This window comes from Rhipicephalus microplus, chromosome 1, assembly GCF_043290135.1.
Source record: "Rhipicephalus microplus isolate Deutch F79 chromosome 1, USDA_Rmic, whole genome shotgun sequence".
Classification (NCBI taxonomy): domain Eukaryota; kingdom Metazoa; phylum Arthropoda; class Arachnida; order Ixodida; family Ixodidae; genus Rhipicephalus; species Rhipicephalus microplus.
The window spans coordinates 77,399,480-77,415,347 of NC_134700.1; the positions used below are offsets into that span (position 1 = coordinate 77,399,480).

At 48.1% G+C, this 15,868-nt stretch overlaps 1 protein-coding gene across 6 annotated transcripts in view; it reads right to left on the reverse strand.

The window, feature by feature from the left end:
- The window catches only part of LOC119178673 (uncharacterized), a 135,138-nt gene that overhangs the window by 12,523 nt on the left and 106,747 nt on the right, over positions 1–15,868 (reverse strand). For 5 of the 6 annotated variants that reach the window (XM_075869487.1, XM_075869478.1, XM_075869475.1 and 2 more), the window contains one exon: positions 9,051–10,662. The exons of the other annotated variant lie outside the window; for it this stretch is intronic. In XM_075869487.1, the coding sequence (XP_075725602.1) occupies positions 9,051–10,662 (1,612 nt within the window). The remainder of the gene's footprint in view (positions 1–9,050; positions 10,663–15,868) is intronic. 6 annotated transcript variants of the gene reach the window in all.

A 15,868-nucleotide genomic window follows, 5' to 3' on the forward strand; every position in this document is an offset into this window, starting at 1 on the left:
AACATGTCGATCATGGCTACGAATTGGCCTGACTATACTTCAAACAAAATGTCTAGAAGTTGTATTCATCATAAGTTTTTCGTCAATGGAGAGCGATACGTTGGATGATAACAGCAATTGCAATGGTCTGTATGAAGATGATCTACTGACAAGGATTGTGACAGCCAAAGTCTCACAGCGTATACTCAGAAGTTTGCTCTTGCACTCTGAAAAGCGGCATTATCTTGAGGTGGTCGCGGGATCGAATCCCAGATAAGGCGGCTGTATTTTCGAAAGAGGTGAAAATGCTTTAGGCCTGTATGCTCAGATTTGAGGGCACATTGAAGAACTCCCAGGTGGTCGAAGTTTGCGAAGCCCTCCACTACGTCGATACCTATTCCAAAGTGCTCAGACATTTAATCACTATCAGCAGCAGAAACGACAATAGAGTGAACAGCAACGTAGGTTCGTGTGTTGCCCTATAAACGTGCAGCAAACCCTTCGCTGATTCGCAAAAGGAATAATTATGGAGTAGTGGGCACTTTGCTGTGCTTGCTATAGGCATTCAATGATACTTTGAAGTGGCAAATTCTATGCGCACAGTCACTCGTTTTCTTAGGCACGGTTGAGGCATGCACCCAAAACCGAAGCAGGCAAGCAATTCAGAAGGCAATGCAAACGAGGCTTGATTACTATATCATGATCTACTTTCATAAGCGAAGCTCAAGCGTCCTGAAAAAATTTTTGTTGAGAAGTATCTTTCTCGTTTCTTTTTCTTCTGATTTCGCGCGATAGTGGGTAGAGTAGACACTGGTGGCAGTGGACAACTACAGTGACAAGAAGGGCTGTTGTTGTGATCTCAATTGCAGAGTGCTTTCAGCTGTTTCAGTTCCTTGAAGGACACTGGACCGTACACAAATGACAGAGAAGCCATCAGCTGTACCAAGCTGTCACCCGCTTTGGCTGTTATCGGTTTCTCGTTCATGCTTCCCACCCTTTTTTCACAGTGGAAATGGGAGGTGTAGCTTTTGTCGTGACTATGCCCACTTAGGCAATGCAACACGACATTGTGGCAATTATATTATAGGCACGCTGACAACTAATGAGCAAGGCTTTCCGAACATGTCACAGCAGAGCCAGGAGGAAGTTGGATGTATGCGGCCTTCTCCTAGCGGTAAGGTTATGAGATGCTTCTTCGTCTCGAACGCTTTCGTTGTGGTAATACTGCCTGTGCCGGTAGTTTCGGGGCACTACCAACCAGCAGAGGGCATCACAAAAAAATGAAAATGCCATAGAGGTGATATAGACGTTCTTTTCGTGGGCACCGCCATCTTGCTAGAGTGCGGCCCTCTTCTGGTCTGGCAACCCAACTGGCAAGTGGGAAGCTCGCTGTTTGCATAGAAGGTAAGCATGCGGCTGCGGTTTTATCGTTCTTTGTAAGTTTTATGCGGTGAATTTCGACTGAAGTGATGCAGGCTCTTTGGATAATGAGTCTATGAGACATTCTGACAAGGTTCAAGTCATTGAGGGTCAATTATTTTATTATCGAATACCACGAACGCATCCATCTCTGTTGATGCACCGACTTTGTGCTCGAAAAATGCACAATATTTTAATGTCTTCTTTTTTTTGTTTTTCAGAATGAGCAACAGCATTTCGAGAGCATAGTGAATATCTTTTTTGAGCTGTAGTTATCCGCTTTTCTAACAAGATTTCTTTACGCCACGCTGTCGCATCGGCTACCGCTCTTTGCTGTGCGTTGGAGTGTAGTGGCTCGTCCTTATTTCTTGGCACTGACGGTGTTTGTTAACTGCACACTAACTTTTGTCTAAGTTGTTTCTCAACTCTGAAGAAGTGACCGTTTCTTACTCACTTGTTTCTTTTTTACAGGCGTGTACTTGCATAGAGCTGTTACATCCAACTACGCTTACGTGCCTGCGCATCCTCTTTTCATCTTCTTTTTTTACATCACGATATTTAAGTAAGTCGATGCCGTGGTACTTTGACCGATGATAGAAAGAAATGTTATGTGGGGATGTTTATTGGGGAAATATTGTCATCGTTGGGATAGCTGCATATGCTGCGTACCTTCGATTTATAGCCGAGGTTGAGCATCGGTGTCGAAGTTGTTGCGGTTCGTTTGCCTCAGAAATGCTCTGAACATACCCGAGTACCCGCGGATGGTGCAAAGTTTTTCCTGTTAAAGTTTGCAAGCCATAGAAGTCGCTGCTCCTCGTTCACAGGAAAACGATGCAGCTTGAAGAGTCCACAGCCACAAAAACTCCGTGTCTGGTGACGCACATAGCACATTTCTTCCAACAGCAGTTTCTTTTTTCTGTAGTTACTGCACCAAAAAACAGGGCAGTGGTTCCCTGATGACCAATTTTTGGCTGTCATAGCAATGAAGAAAAACAAAATCCGCAGGTTGGCTTAATACACGGCAAATCGCTAAATAACGCCACGCATGCCAGCATCAACACATACACTCCAAGCCATCACCCGCATGCTAGAGAGGAGGAATGCGTTGGTTGGCAGACCGGACTTCACCGCTCGATGCAAAGCTGGGCTCGGAAAGCTATAACCAGCAAAGCGCTGACACCTTAAAATGTTGTGATTGTTGCCATTAAAACAATACTTTAAAGAAGCACGAAATATAACAGTTCAAAACACTGAAATTCTCGCAGTAAAAATCACACACAAGTGTTTTCATAATATAAACGGACGGAAATTGTATCAAGTTTATATCAACTACATTTAGGAAAGAAAAATCACACCATCTTTCCAAAGAGTACCCTGATGGAATGTGAAGCATCCGCGTTGCCGACGCTTGTGTTCGGCTTCCTTGGCTCGAGCCTCGTCGGTGCTGCAGGCGCAACGTCGCAAGAATGGCAACTCTTGCAGTGCCAGCGATGACCGGGTTAGGCTTAATCTCTCTGTTGGATGTTTCAAAGGGCAAAGGAGCGTCGTCTTCCAGCGTCCTCTCCATCACAGATAAATGAGCCGAAAAAGTGTTACCAGTTGATGTGCGCTCGAGCAATAAAGAGGGTGAAACGAGAGAGAGGTGACATAAAAAGACATCTTTCAGAGCACACTTTAGACGCTCAGTAGCGGCAGGTGTTGCAGGCGAATGGATGAGGTGGGAGCTGCGGGCACTGCAGCGAGCGCACGGCAGGCGAGGAGAGCACATTGCGGCAAGTTGGTAGGGATGCACGGAGGAACACCGTTACACAGGCTAGCCAAAAAGCTGCTTTGCATCTAATAAAATGGCTATTTATGAAATTTACTGCTTGCGAAAAGGAGCATTTACAGGCTTGCTTACTATACGGCGTCACCATCCATGTATCGTGTCAACATTTCATAGCGTGATCGTGTGACAATCGACCAATTGCACCGGCTTGCTTGGGCCCTGGCTGAGCCGTATATTCATCGTCTGTGTTTTTTGTTGCCACGAGCTGACAACTACACTTAATGTGACAGTCTCTTACTGCGATGCAACAGATACCTATAAAACAGGAAAAAAAGCCAGGGGGTATTGCACCATGCAGTGGTAAGTGCACGTCACTCCAAAGCTAGTGTCGTTCTATTATGGTGGCAACCAAGCAGCTATAGGTTTTAATGCATGGACCCTATGAGGAGCTTTTTTTCTAAAGTTTATATATTGCCACAAGCGAAACAAAACAACCAGCCAGGAGTTGACGTCTTTTCCAGAACCAGACCAGAAAGCAACATTCTCTTCTTCTTCCACTTCTACGCGTGTCCACGCCACAACGAATGGCTCATACACATTGACGTGTGACAATATCAACTCTATTAAAAATGACGCCTGGGTGGAAAAATTGTATTACTGCAGGGCCAACGCGTTCGATGCTCTAACCACTGAGCTACCACAGCGGCGTTACTGCAGGGCCAGGACGCCCCTTCAATGTACAAGGGATGTAGCTGCAGTTGGAACAATGAACCCAGGAGGAATTCTTGCCAACCCTGACAGTGAGCAGAAGCAACAATAGAAGGTGAACGAGAACAAGATTACAGGCACTTGGCCCACAAGGAAGATCGGACAGGCACTAGAGAGTTGCATGAGAATCATTTTTCGAAATGGACCATTCCACAGCACTGCGATATTTGCAAAATGTGGTCGCCGCGGCTTTCTGCAAAAAATAGCAAGCTCATTCAGGAGGTGCAAAAAAATGTCACAGCATGTTTACTGGCCATTCAAGAAGCCTCAACATTTACGAAAATTTTATTGTAGGTCAACCCACCACTTCTCTTTCACAGAGATTATTACTTTAGATGGAAATAGCGATTGTAACTAGACTAACCTATACATAAAAGGCACACTAAAGTGAAATAATTTACATCAGAGTGAAAGCTCAATGTATGGCAACATCCAAAACGACAATATTATCAACAATGGTGCCATAATTCCCGAGAAATTAAGGTAAATGCACAAGAACACAAGCACCAGAGTAGGACATTTTCAAAATGATCCCGATGACATCAGACGGACCGCCTACAATAATCACTAGTAATCGATCTAACTGCACTAAATAAAGAGCCTTCCATGCATCAAGAGATGCAATAAAATGCTGCTTGTTCGTTTCTGTTTGATTTATGGAAAAAAGAACCGCCGGAAGTTATTATGGGGAAGGCACTAGTGGCACAAAAATTCAATTTTCGTGTGGTTACACAGAACAGATGGTGCCATCTAGCGAGGCGCAGTTGAAACAAAAAATTCTGCAATCTCGAAGTCAATGAAGGGAAATTGATCAATGGCCGTTGGCGCTGCTGTTGCTCCCGCTGCTTTCCGTCTGCTGCTACTAGTGCAGTAAAGCTGGGCAACGATGTGCAGGACAACAGTGATGTGAGTCGGTCCGGTCACTCCGCTTTTTGAGGCGGGAAATTTGAAGTGCGCTAACGCAATGCGGACGCCTAAAACGTGATTTTATTTCAAAACAGGCTCTTCCTTGGAACAGAAGTAACACTGCGAGATTTCTGGACCGCTACTTCAACAATCAACGTCGACTTAATGTTGACTTTAGTGTCCCTCTAAGAAAGCAAAACCACTTTTCCTCTAAAAAGGCATCATCATTAAAGAGCACGATTCCAGGACAAACCATGCTACAACTACGGCTTCATCTTTGCCAATATTTCATTGCAAGGCGTTCCACTCGAGCATTTTTTCTTATTCTCCTCGATTTCCACCATTTGCACAGCGCACCAAGTGTAGTGTCCATTTCTCTTTTGTTGATACGACATTCAGAAACAGAAATCACATGTTTCTGAGAAGGTACAAAAGGGGTTTTGGTGGTCTCATAGGTTTTTGGCTGTTGCATGCTACTTGTCACATCAAACCAATAAGAAACACACGACCTTTGTCGTTACAGCCACATGTCAAAAATTCACTTCCCATAACAAGATTAGCCAATTCGCTCCACTGTAGCACAAAATTATTGTAGTTTTATAGCCCCGCCGCAAACGCGACAAAAGAAGAGAGCCCCGTGGCTTGTGATGTGCGAGCCACGTGGAGATCAGATCGCTCTGACTTTTGGCCCCTCTGGATGCGTCAGCTTCTACCGCTTGGTTTTTCTTTTCCCCCGCGTCCCAATAAAGAGCTGCAACCATGACATAGCCTCATCTGCCACCGTCTAATTTCATTCTTCTACAAATGATGAACTCAGACGCAAGAATCAGTGAGCAGCACTGCACCTCTGCTACCGAGTGCCATGGACATGTACCAGCCAGCCAACAGTTAGAGGCCACGATTCGCCGCACTACTGCCACCTTTCCATGCTTTCTGCATCGAAAGGTGGTTTGTTCAACAACATCTGGCTCCATGAATTTATGTTTGAGGTCCTCGAGTACGTACTCCCACCTGACTTCAAACGCCACCTCACCTACTTCTCGTGGAGCCCTCGCTCTTACGACGATCTGCAAGGTGCCATGCTCCATTTTTATGGCAACAGACACCATCCTTGTCCCAGCAGTTACACCGCGGCATCTGCCTCATCACCTTTCGAGACGCGTCCCCCATCACAGCCAGTCCACCCCACTTCCCCGCCAGCAACAACTGGCCACACAGGTGATGGAGACCACCCTTCTGCGCCAATTGACCCACAATTCGGAGAGGCCTGCAGCCCCGCAGTCCACAGTTCTTGCATCCAGCGTGCCAGTTTTGCCACCTCTCTCAATTATGGATTCGACGCTGGGTGCTACCCCGTGCACCTCGAATTCGTTGCAGAAACCTTCTCGGCAGCACACTCTGCCCTAGGCAATTCGACGACACCAGCAAAGCCAGCTCATTCACCTGCAGAGTGCATGCCTGTATCAACACCTGTAGAAGCCCACAACACCACTAAGCAGGATTCCAACCCCACAGTACGTGACTCAACCTCACGGCACCTCTCGAGCACCTACTAGACTACACTGGATCAGCATGATGAGGAAGCCCAAGTCGCTTGATTCAACAACCAGCCCATAAAGAAGCATGGTACTCTGAAGTCCACGCCGGCCATTCGTGCATGTTTCCATTCAGTGATGACAAATGGCAGCCTGTCCTCTGCGCTGTGGTTGACGTCGCCTGCTTGGGAGGTTGCAGGTTGCATCCCCAGCAGCCCATTCCTCATCCTCACATAGAAAGCGAGTGCCTGACTGTTGGGTTCTACGCTGTCAACACGTTCTGCCTTATGATTCTTGAGCTTGTTCTGGGGCACCCTGAGCTCTTCGTCCACAATGAGACTCTCAGCCTCGACCCCCGGTGCCTTCCACTTGCCCATTCAGCTGACCACAGGCTCCCTCTGAACCTCTCAGTGGACGATATATGGACTGCCATACATGTATATAGTCTTTGTTCTTTTAGCTTCTCTTTCTTATCAACATTTTCTTTTCAATCACACAATGCACTAGGAGGGGCCCTAAGCAGCACCGCAGCAGACACAACAAAAAAGAGAGCCTCGTAGACATCAGAACGCTCTGGTTTTTGGCCCTGCTGGATGCGTGAGCCACAATTGCTTGGTTTTTCTCTTTGCCTGGGTCCTAAAAAAGAGCTGCAACCACGGAATGGCCTCATCTGCCACCATATCATCTCGTTCCTTTACAGTTTATTCGGTGAAATAAAATTTGTCACTTGCACAATGATATGCACGCATTTCTTGGTACCAGAAGAGCCGTGAAAATAATGTACTTAATTTGCGTTGCAGGGCCCCTTTAAGCGCAGCTAAAATTACCAAGATGTGTTTTTTTGTTGGGCTAGTTAGTCACAGGTAACAGGTAAAAACTGTGCAAAATATACTAGGCAAACAAAGAAACACATAAAAGCGCTCGTCGTGTGTTTTTCTTCGTTTGTCTTGTCTACAATGCACTGTTTTTACCTTATAAAAGTACCCAATTAAAGTTTTTTGTTCATTTTCTCCTTAGTCAACAAGTGATTGTGGGTGCACAAGGCCTGGCTAATATGAAGGCAAACAACGGTCTTTATAGGGAACGTTTTATGACATAACATTAAGATGTCGAGCCAAAAGCGACAAAAGGCAGCAGATATATTTTCAGGCACTGAGAAGCATAGAGAATCAATCACTGGGATCAACACTACAAAACGGTATAAAGTAGGCTGCTTTAAAATAGATCAGAAAATGTAGGGTACTAAGATATAATGAGGCACACAACTCCAATTTATCCTGACTACACCGTGTTTTTCACTGTACACAAACATTTTTTTTTTTCGAACAGTGAAATTAACAGCAAGAAACCTCGAACTTGACAAAACAATACAATCACAATAGTGAGTACCTGTCACAACTTATCAGTACTTGGTGCTCACTCAAGTGGACATACCGTATTTACTCACGTAAAGAACCCACCTTTTTTTTTTTTTTTCAGAAAAGTTGACGCCAATTTAGGGGGAGGGTTCATTACAGAAGAGAAAAAAGTAACAGAAGTTATAACAGCAAAAATTACGGGTGACGACTTTGCTTACTTTGACCCGTGAAATGCACGACAAATTTTTTGTAGCCCAAAGCTCTTTTCGTTTCGTCTCGTAATGAAAGTGCATGGATCGACACCAAAGTGTCATCCAGCCGCTCGGTTCCATTGCTCCAGCGCATGCTGTTACTAAACAGCCATGTAGCAAGCCCACCGGCCAAACGCACCCTGCGCAGCAGGTGTCCCAACTAAGTTCACAACAGCAAACCCAACAACAAAAATGCAGCTTAGAATGGCGGCACACAAACGTTGTATTAGACGTTGCATGCAGGTGCACAACGCGCCGTCGGCGCAGTGGGTGCGGTTGCACTTTGCATAGGTTGATGCGGTAGCGCTCTGCGACGTGTTGCATGACGCAGCGCGAGCGCCATTTTGGATGCCACACACTTAGTTTTTGTACTACTGAGTTTGTGTGGCAATATCAGCAATGAGGTTTCTCTTGCATTCGACAGATGGCGCTTTGCCGTACAAGGCGGGACTTTCAAATTTTAATTGACGTCGTCCATGCTCACGCTGCTCGCAACTGTTTAGCATAATTGCATAACTAGGTAACTCTTGCTTTTATTCTGTTGTTATCTTGTCATATAATGGCTTGATTTATTGTTGTTTCAATCATTATTAGCACTGGCTATCATACCGAAATAAATTGAACACATACAGTTAAAAAAGTTTTTTTCCCCTTTTTTTCAAGGATCAAGGTGTGGGTGGGTTCATTATGCAAGTAAATACGGTACCTCCTAACATCCAACAACAGCATCAAGTCTGGGACTGCAACTCATGCAGGGCGAGAATGGTCAGAATGATAACCCCTCAAACCACAAGGAAATGATTTCAATTTAAGCTCATGTACTGCACAAAGATATTTTTTTTTAATTGCACAACTTCAAAGAGCTAGGTAAAAGCCAGTACACGCGCTACCCCCACAGCCGCACCGCAGGCGGTGGACACCTGCAGCACGCAAGCTGAAGGCAAAACAGTAAATCGGCACGCTCTTTTGCCTTTCGTTTGCGGGCAGCTGGTGCCCCGCCACGTGCAGTGTGGCTGTGTGGGTAGAGCGTGTGCAGACCTTAAATGCTTCAGAATGTTTCACTTACTAGAGGCTGGCTGGTCTGAGGGCTCACCAATGTGTTGTTTCCTCCAGGGTGCATCCGGCGCATATGCTCCTTGAGGTATGAATGCCTAGAATGCCGTCTCTGGCAAATGGGACACTTGTAAGGCTTTTCACCAGTGTGCCTTTGCACATGAGCTCTCAGATTATATCTCTTTGTGAATCTTGATGGGCAAAGGTGGCACGGGTATGGTTTGTCCACCTTATGCCACTTAAAGTGCATCTTCAGTGCTGTTTTTTCTCGAAAGGCCCGGCCACACTCGGTGCAGTGAAACAACAGTACTCCGGCTTCGTGCAGCTGCTTGTGTCTGTCCAGAGATGCCTTGGCTAAGAATTTGGATGGGCACACCTTACATGCATATTCCACAACAGCTGTGTGCATACTCTTGTGCCGAATGAAATTTGATTTGTGGACATACTTCGAGCCACAAACGAGGCAAGTGTATGGTTTATCTTCTTCGTAGATGAACTTGCTAGTCCCCAAGCTACTCGTGTAAGCAATCCTGCAACCACAGACTGAGCTAGTGTATGGTTTTTTATCTGCGTGGACGGCCATGTGCAAATTGAAATTGACTTGGCGAGTAAACTGCAGGCCACAGATGTGGCAGGCATAGGGCTTCTTCTCCTTGTGAATAATATCGTGCGTAAGGAGACTATTCTTGCAAGGAAGATTGCGACCACAAACTGAGCAGCACTGTGATTCTTTATCCACGTGAATAACCATGTGCCTGGTGAGACTTATCTTCCGTTTGAACTTTTGGCTGCAGATGAGGCAAGCGTGTGGTTTCTCTTCTTTGTGAATGTACATGTGTTGTACAAGACTATTCTTGTAAGCAAACCTGCGGCCACAGACTGAGCAAAGATATGGTTTTTCATTTGCGTGGACGGCCTTGTGCATATTGAAAAAAAATCGCCGTGCAAACTGCCGGCCACAGATGAGGCAAGCATAAGGCTTCTTCTCCTTGTGGATTATTTCGTGTGCAAGGAGATCACTCTTGTAAGCAAACCTGCGACCACATTCCGAGCAGCAGTGCAATTCCTTATCTGTGTGAACAACCATGTGTCTAGTAAGACTTGACTGCTGATTAAACTGCTTGTTGCAGATGAGACAAGTATAGGGTTTGATTTCCATGTGAATGGCCTGGTGTGTTTGGAGATTGCACTTGTAAGCATATCTGCGACCACAGACTGTGCAGGGGTACGGCTTCTCATCCATATGCACTGCTTCATGCCTAGTGAGACGAGCTTTCTGTGTAAACTTCTGGCCGCAGACGGTGCAAGCGAAGGGCTTCTCATTCATGTGCATTGCTGTGTGGTTCACGAGACGCACTCTCCGGGCATATTTTCGGCCGCAGATGGTGCAAGCGAAAGGCTTCTCGCCTGCGTGGAGACGCCGATGTTGGATAAGGCCCATTTTATGAGTAAAGTGCTGTCCGCAGACCGCACAGACATAGCCATTCTTCTTCGTGTGAACAGTCCGATGCTTTGTTGCAGATTCTTTGCTCGTGGTGCAATGCCCAGGCATGTTACTTCTGTACTTGTAGCACACACTCCTTTTGGACATTTTTTGTGATGATTCTACAGCACCTCCTGATGGTCTGGGTATGAAATAAAGAAAAAACATAGAAGATAAAAGTCAACATACTTGATTGGTAAGTCATAACAAAGGTAGAGACTTATAAAGACATTTTGAAAACCAGCATGGCAAGGACACTCGCGTTTCAGTTCTGATAGTGCCATTCTAACCGAAATGAGGTATTCCTCATTTCGGTTAGAATGGCACTATCAGAACTGAACTGAATTCCTTAGAACACAAGAAGCCATAAATATGAGAAGCAATAACTTTTGTCGCATGAAAGGTCACTGTGACGCTCAACTCTCCGGCACCACCATGAGCCGTTAAATGTTTTTCACTTTTGATTAACGGCAAAAGCTAGTCGATTAGTAATAACGATTTCTGCACAATCGCAACACTGCATCAACAGATAAGCATAAAGAAGAGCGATAGCGAGGTGGCCGGTGGGGATGATTGTGTCATTTTGACTCAATGCCGACAATCTTATCACAGTCATCTGCAGATAACTGTTCCGCGGAGTGACGGTGGTAAAAGCTGGCCATGATGCTGTTCACAAGTTTGTTACCGCCGTGTCGTATGAGGCCGCTTGCACACAAAAAACTAACAGGCTACCCTAGCAGGATTCCGAGTGAATCATGCACGAATAACGCACAAACATGCGCATACATTGGACTGCAAGTGAACTGGCAGGCGATGGGGAGAGTAGCTAGAATAAGCTACATGATACACACAACTAGCCAGAGATGAGTGGTTCGGCGTGGCGGTACCGCAATTCAGTGCAACAGCGTGAGTTCATTGCAAACGGGCGTCGTTTAACACCCAAAAAGGCCTAACCTTTAAAAGGCAAGGTTGTTTCACTTTTTAATAAAAATACACAGAAAAAAAACTGAATTGACCACTATGTAGCCGTTTGTGGGCGGCTATATATACAACAACCTACAGATATAACAACCATTTATCGCAACACTTTCAAGCTAGTTACAAACGGGTTCGACTGTAGTACCTTTGGTGTTATGTTCAGAAGTTTTGAATGCTGTGTATGATGATCTGATGGCTGGACAACTTAGATTTTCTTGTACGTTAGCAAAGATACAGGAAAAGCACTACTGGCCCCACCTCAATGACAATGTCACCCACTATTTAAGAACCTGCTGAGACAGTCAGTGATGGAAGACATCGCCAAATAGGCCAGCTAGACTTCTGCAGCCTATTGAGCCACCTTGACGGCCGTTTCATCAAATCGGCATGGACCTACTTGGGCTGTTCCCGACATCGACTTCGGGGAACAAAAGCATTGTCGTAGCTAGTGACTGCTTCACCAGTTATGCTGAGACTCAAGCGTTGCTCAAGGGAAGTGCTGCTGAGGTAGCAAAGTTTTTTGTCAAGAACATATTCTTGGGTCATTGTGCCTGAGAGGTCCCCATCATCGACTGAGGTACGGCATTTACTGCTGACCTAGCTCAGGCGATCTTGGCATTTAGCCAGACAAGCCACCGCCGGACAATGGCATACCGCCCACAGACCAATCGCCTAACCGTGTGGCTATATAAGAGGATCACTGACATGCTGGTAATGTACCTCAATATTAAACACAAAACATAGGACGCGATCCTTCCATGCGTGATCTTCGCATAAAACACTGCAGTGTATGGAGACATCTGCGTCGTCTCCATACAAGTTGATCTAAGGAAAGAGCCCAGCACGATGCTTGACACTATGCTCCCAAATATCGCTGACGAGAAAAACCTTGAAGTCGCCGTCTACCTGCAGCGCGTTGAAGAAGCTCATCAACTCGCCTGCCTGTGCATAAAGAATCAGCAGACAAACGGCAGCCACCATTACAATCTTCTGCGAAGTTTGTACTCAGCGACATGGACTCAGCGAAAAACTTCTGCGACAGTAATTCAGACCATACAGGTTAGTTCAACGTTTCAGCCCACTCGACTACGAGGTTGTTACCGGCGACATTACAAACTCCCAACAGCATCATTCCCAACCTGAAGTCGTCCATGTCGTGCACCTCAAGCCATTTCATGCGCAAACATGACTGTATTTGTGATGTTGCTGGGTTATTGCTTGTATTTATCCTTTATTCCTTAACTTTAGTCTTGTACTTTCACCATCTGTTAAAGCATCGAGACGTTGCCTTTTTAAAATGGGGGCAGTGCCGCATTTCTTTCTCATGTTTTGTTATCACCCCATGCAAAACAAGCCTGCAGTATTTAAGAAGCTTCGAGACTGTAGTAGATCACTTTGCTAAGATTACGCTCAATTCATGAACATTCAAGATTATTCTGAAACCTATGTGACCGCAAATGATAATGCTAAAATATTCCATGGCACGTTTATAAATGCCGACCCGATTCGCCGCTTGTCACTTGATCAACAGCCTACGCTCTGTTGGCTATCAGTGCCTACTGGCTATCAGTGCCAGTGTGTATCACTATAATCTGACTTTTCGTTACCAGCCACAAGTTCGGCCTAATAAACAGTTTCATTTTCAACACGTCACCTTTGCCCTCGTCAGCGTCATGACCCCGTGACAATACCTCCTCTGAAAGTTGGCGCAGTTAGCGCTGTTTCCAGGCGCTGCCAACATGTGGCGAGCGCTCACTCAGAGTTGTTAAAAAGGGTGGGCACACAGAGAAATACCCTGCCGGTCTGATGATGATGATAGTTGCAGGTATGGAGCTGAGCATTAACATTTAAAAATTCCTATTCCTTATTTTGAAATGTGTGGGGATCTGAGGCGCGCCTGCGACCATTTTGCGGGCATTCCGCCGCACGGCCACAACCTTTTGCTTTTCCTGCTGATAACGACGCGTGGCGATAGATGGCGCCACGTGCGGGCACGGCACGCAGTACGCGCGCGCCGAGGGAGCGCTCTCTCCTCCGTGGTCGGCGCCGGGTAAGCACGTGTTTTCCTTCGTACGCGTCCCCTTCGGGAATCGCCGGACTGTAGCCTGCCTGGGGTGGCCTTGGGCACCTCGACAGGCGTGTTTACTAGAGTGCTAGCTTCGGTAGCGTCGCTAAGCCCACAGCGGTGCCTAGTGCTTGAAGTGGTCGTATCACAACGAGCCGCACTTGCCGTAGGCCTACGCGTACGAGGTTTGCCCTAACACTCACGACCAGGCCCAGTGGCCATCGTGAGAGTGCGCAACATAGCTGCGAGGGACCTTTTCCTGACCGGCGTGTCAAAGCTCGCCATTGCCAGCTGCGACGTGCTCGCGGTTTTCCCCTTATTGTGAGCGTTCGCGTGCGGGTGCCTTTGCTACCCGCGTCCCGGGAGCGGACGTTGTACTGTTGTTCGGGGTGCCGCCAGAGGCAATAAGTGTTCTGTATTTTTGCATTAGAACACTGTCTGTTTGCCGCGCCGCGCTAAACGCTTTATTAGTTGAGCGCGCGCGGGGCGGTGCTCTACACGCGAGTAAACGGAGTAGCGGCCCTGCGGCTCCCTAAGCGTGAACCCCCGGTGATCGTCCGCTGCAGTTAGTAGCGGGTTCACCATACTGGCGCCCAACGCGGTATCAAAGGCTCATTAAGCCTTTGATTAGTCTTAGCCGAGTCAGCCCGCCTTTGCGAATCAGGCTCGCCGCGTTTACCCGCGTTATGTCTGCTCCGCGTGAGTTCTGTCCGCTGACGCTTTAAGCAGACACCGCTTTGCTCGAGAACAGGGCCAGTGCCCCCCTTGAGCATCACAAGCCCCGGTCGGGATGACACGAGGCGCTACGTATCAGCTCCAACTGGAGAGGTAGAGTGTTTTGGGTCCGGGGCCATAGCCCAACCCGAACAGTGCACAAGGGCACATTGGGCTACTACTGCTCCCTTTGGAATGCATGGCAGTTCCATGTCACAGTGCTCCGAAACGGCTCTCAGTAGAGCTTCCGGGGCGCAGATCGGCACCGCGGCCTCAGCCGTTGCCGAATTTTGCCTGCTGGCTGCTACGCAACCTAGCAGCCAAGCTCATTTCGAGCACGCGCCTGCACCGCTAGCCGCAAGCGGCCTAGCATTTTCACGTGAAGCTGCCCCAAGAGTGAGCTGTAAAAAACAGGCGCTCCCCAAAGTCGCGACGGCCGGTATCCATTTTGAAACCGCGCCGCTTATCGAGCTCGGAGACAGTTCCCCATCGCTCGCCCGCGCCGCTAATGCACCGACAGCTTCCTTTGAAGCGGGCGCACAAACGCTGCTGCAAAATGCCGCCCAAATGATTCAGGCACTCACGGGGGCAGTCCAAACGCTTCCGGCCGTTCCGAAACGCCCTCATCCCACTGTCATGTTGGCCGTTCCGACCTACAGCGGGTATGGTGATCTGCAAAGTGCAAGAGATTACCTGGACTCCCTCACACGTTATCAGAGAGCCATGGGTCTAGACGACCAGGAAGTGCTCGGACGCGTCGTCCCGGCTGCACTGACTGACACGGCGGCCAGGTGGCATCGGCTTTCCGGCCACCGAGCAGCAACCCTCGATGAGTTCCGCGCGGCCTTCCTGCGCGAATTCTTACCCGCTGACTACGAGAGTAGGATGCGGCGCGAGCTCGAGCTCCGCACACAAGCTCCTGATGAGTCGCTTCAGGAGTACGTACGCGCGATGGAAGACCTTTTTGCTATCGCTGAGCCCAGAGCCTCGAACGAGGAGCGCGTCGAACGGGTGATCAGGCAGGCACACCCGATCTTTTCGGCATACCTGCGCGGCAGTCGCTTCCGTGATTTGGAGGAATTGGCCGTCGAAGCAAAGCGCATCCAAGGCGACATTCTCGCCGCGCATTCCTATCGCCCGCCACCGCCAGCCAGCGAGGCCGTCGAACCACGCTGCGCGTGGGGAGGGGCCATGGCCCTTCCTCAGCGGCAACAACCCGCCGGAGCTGCCTTTGCGGCTACCGCTACAGATGGGCGCACGTGGGAGATAAGCGATCGAGCTTTAGATTCCTAACCGTACGGGAAGCGTGCAGCCGGCGCTGCATCACAACTCGACGTGCGTGAGCAGGGACGAAATCCGACCCAGCGCATCACCGGTGGTAACGGTCGTCAGAGCGGTTCCTTTGATCACGCGGCGAACCGACCCCGGCAGCTCGAAGCTGCTCCGTCTCGGGAAAGGGACCGCGATGGAGTGCGCTGCTTCCGCTGCCGTCAACGAGGGCACATAGCGAGAGAGTGCTCCGCGTTTGTGCCTCTTGTGAGGCAGGGAAACGGGAGCGCGGGCCGTTCGTGAAGGCACGAGCGGCCAAACC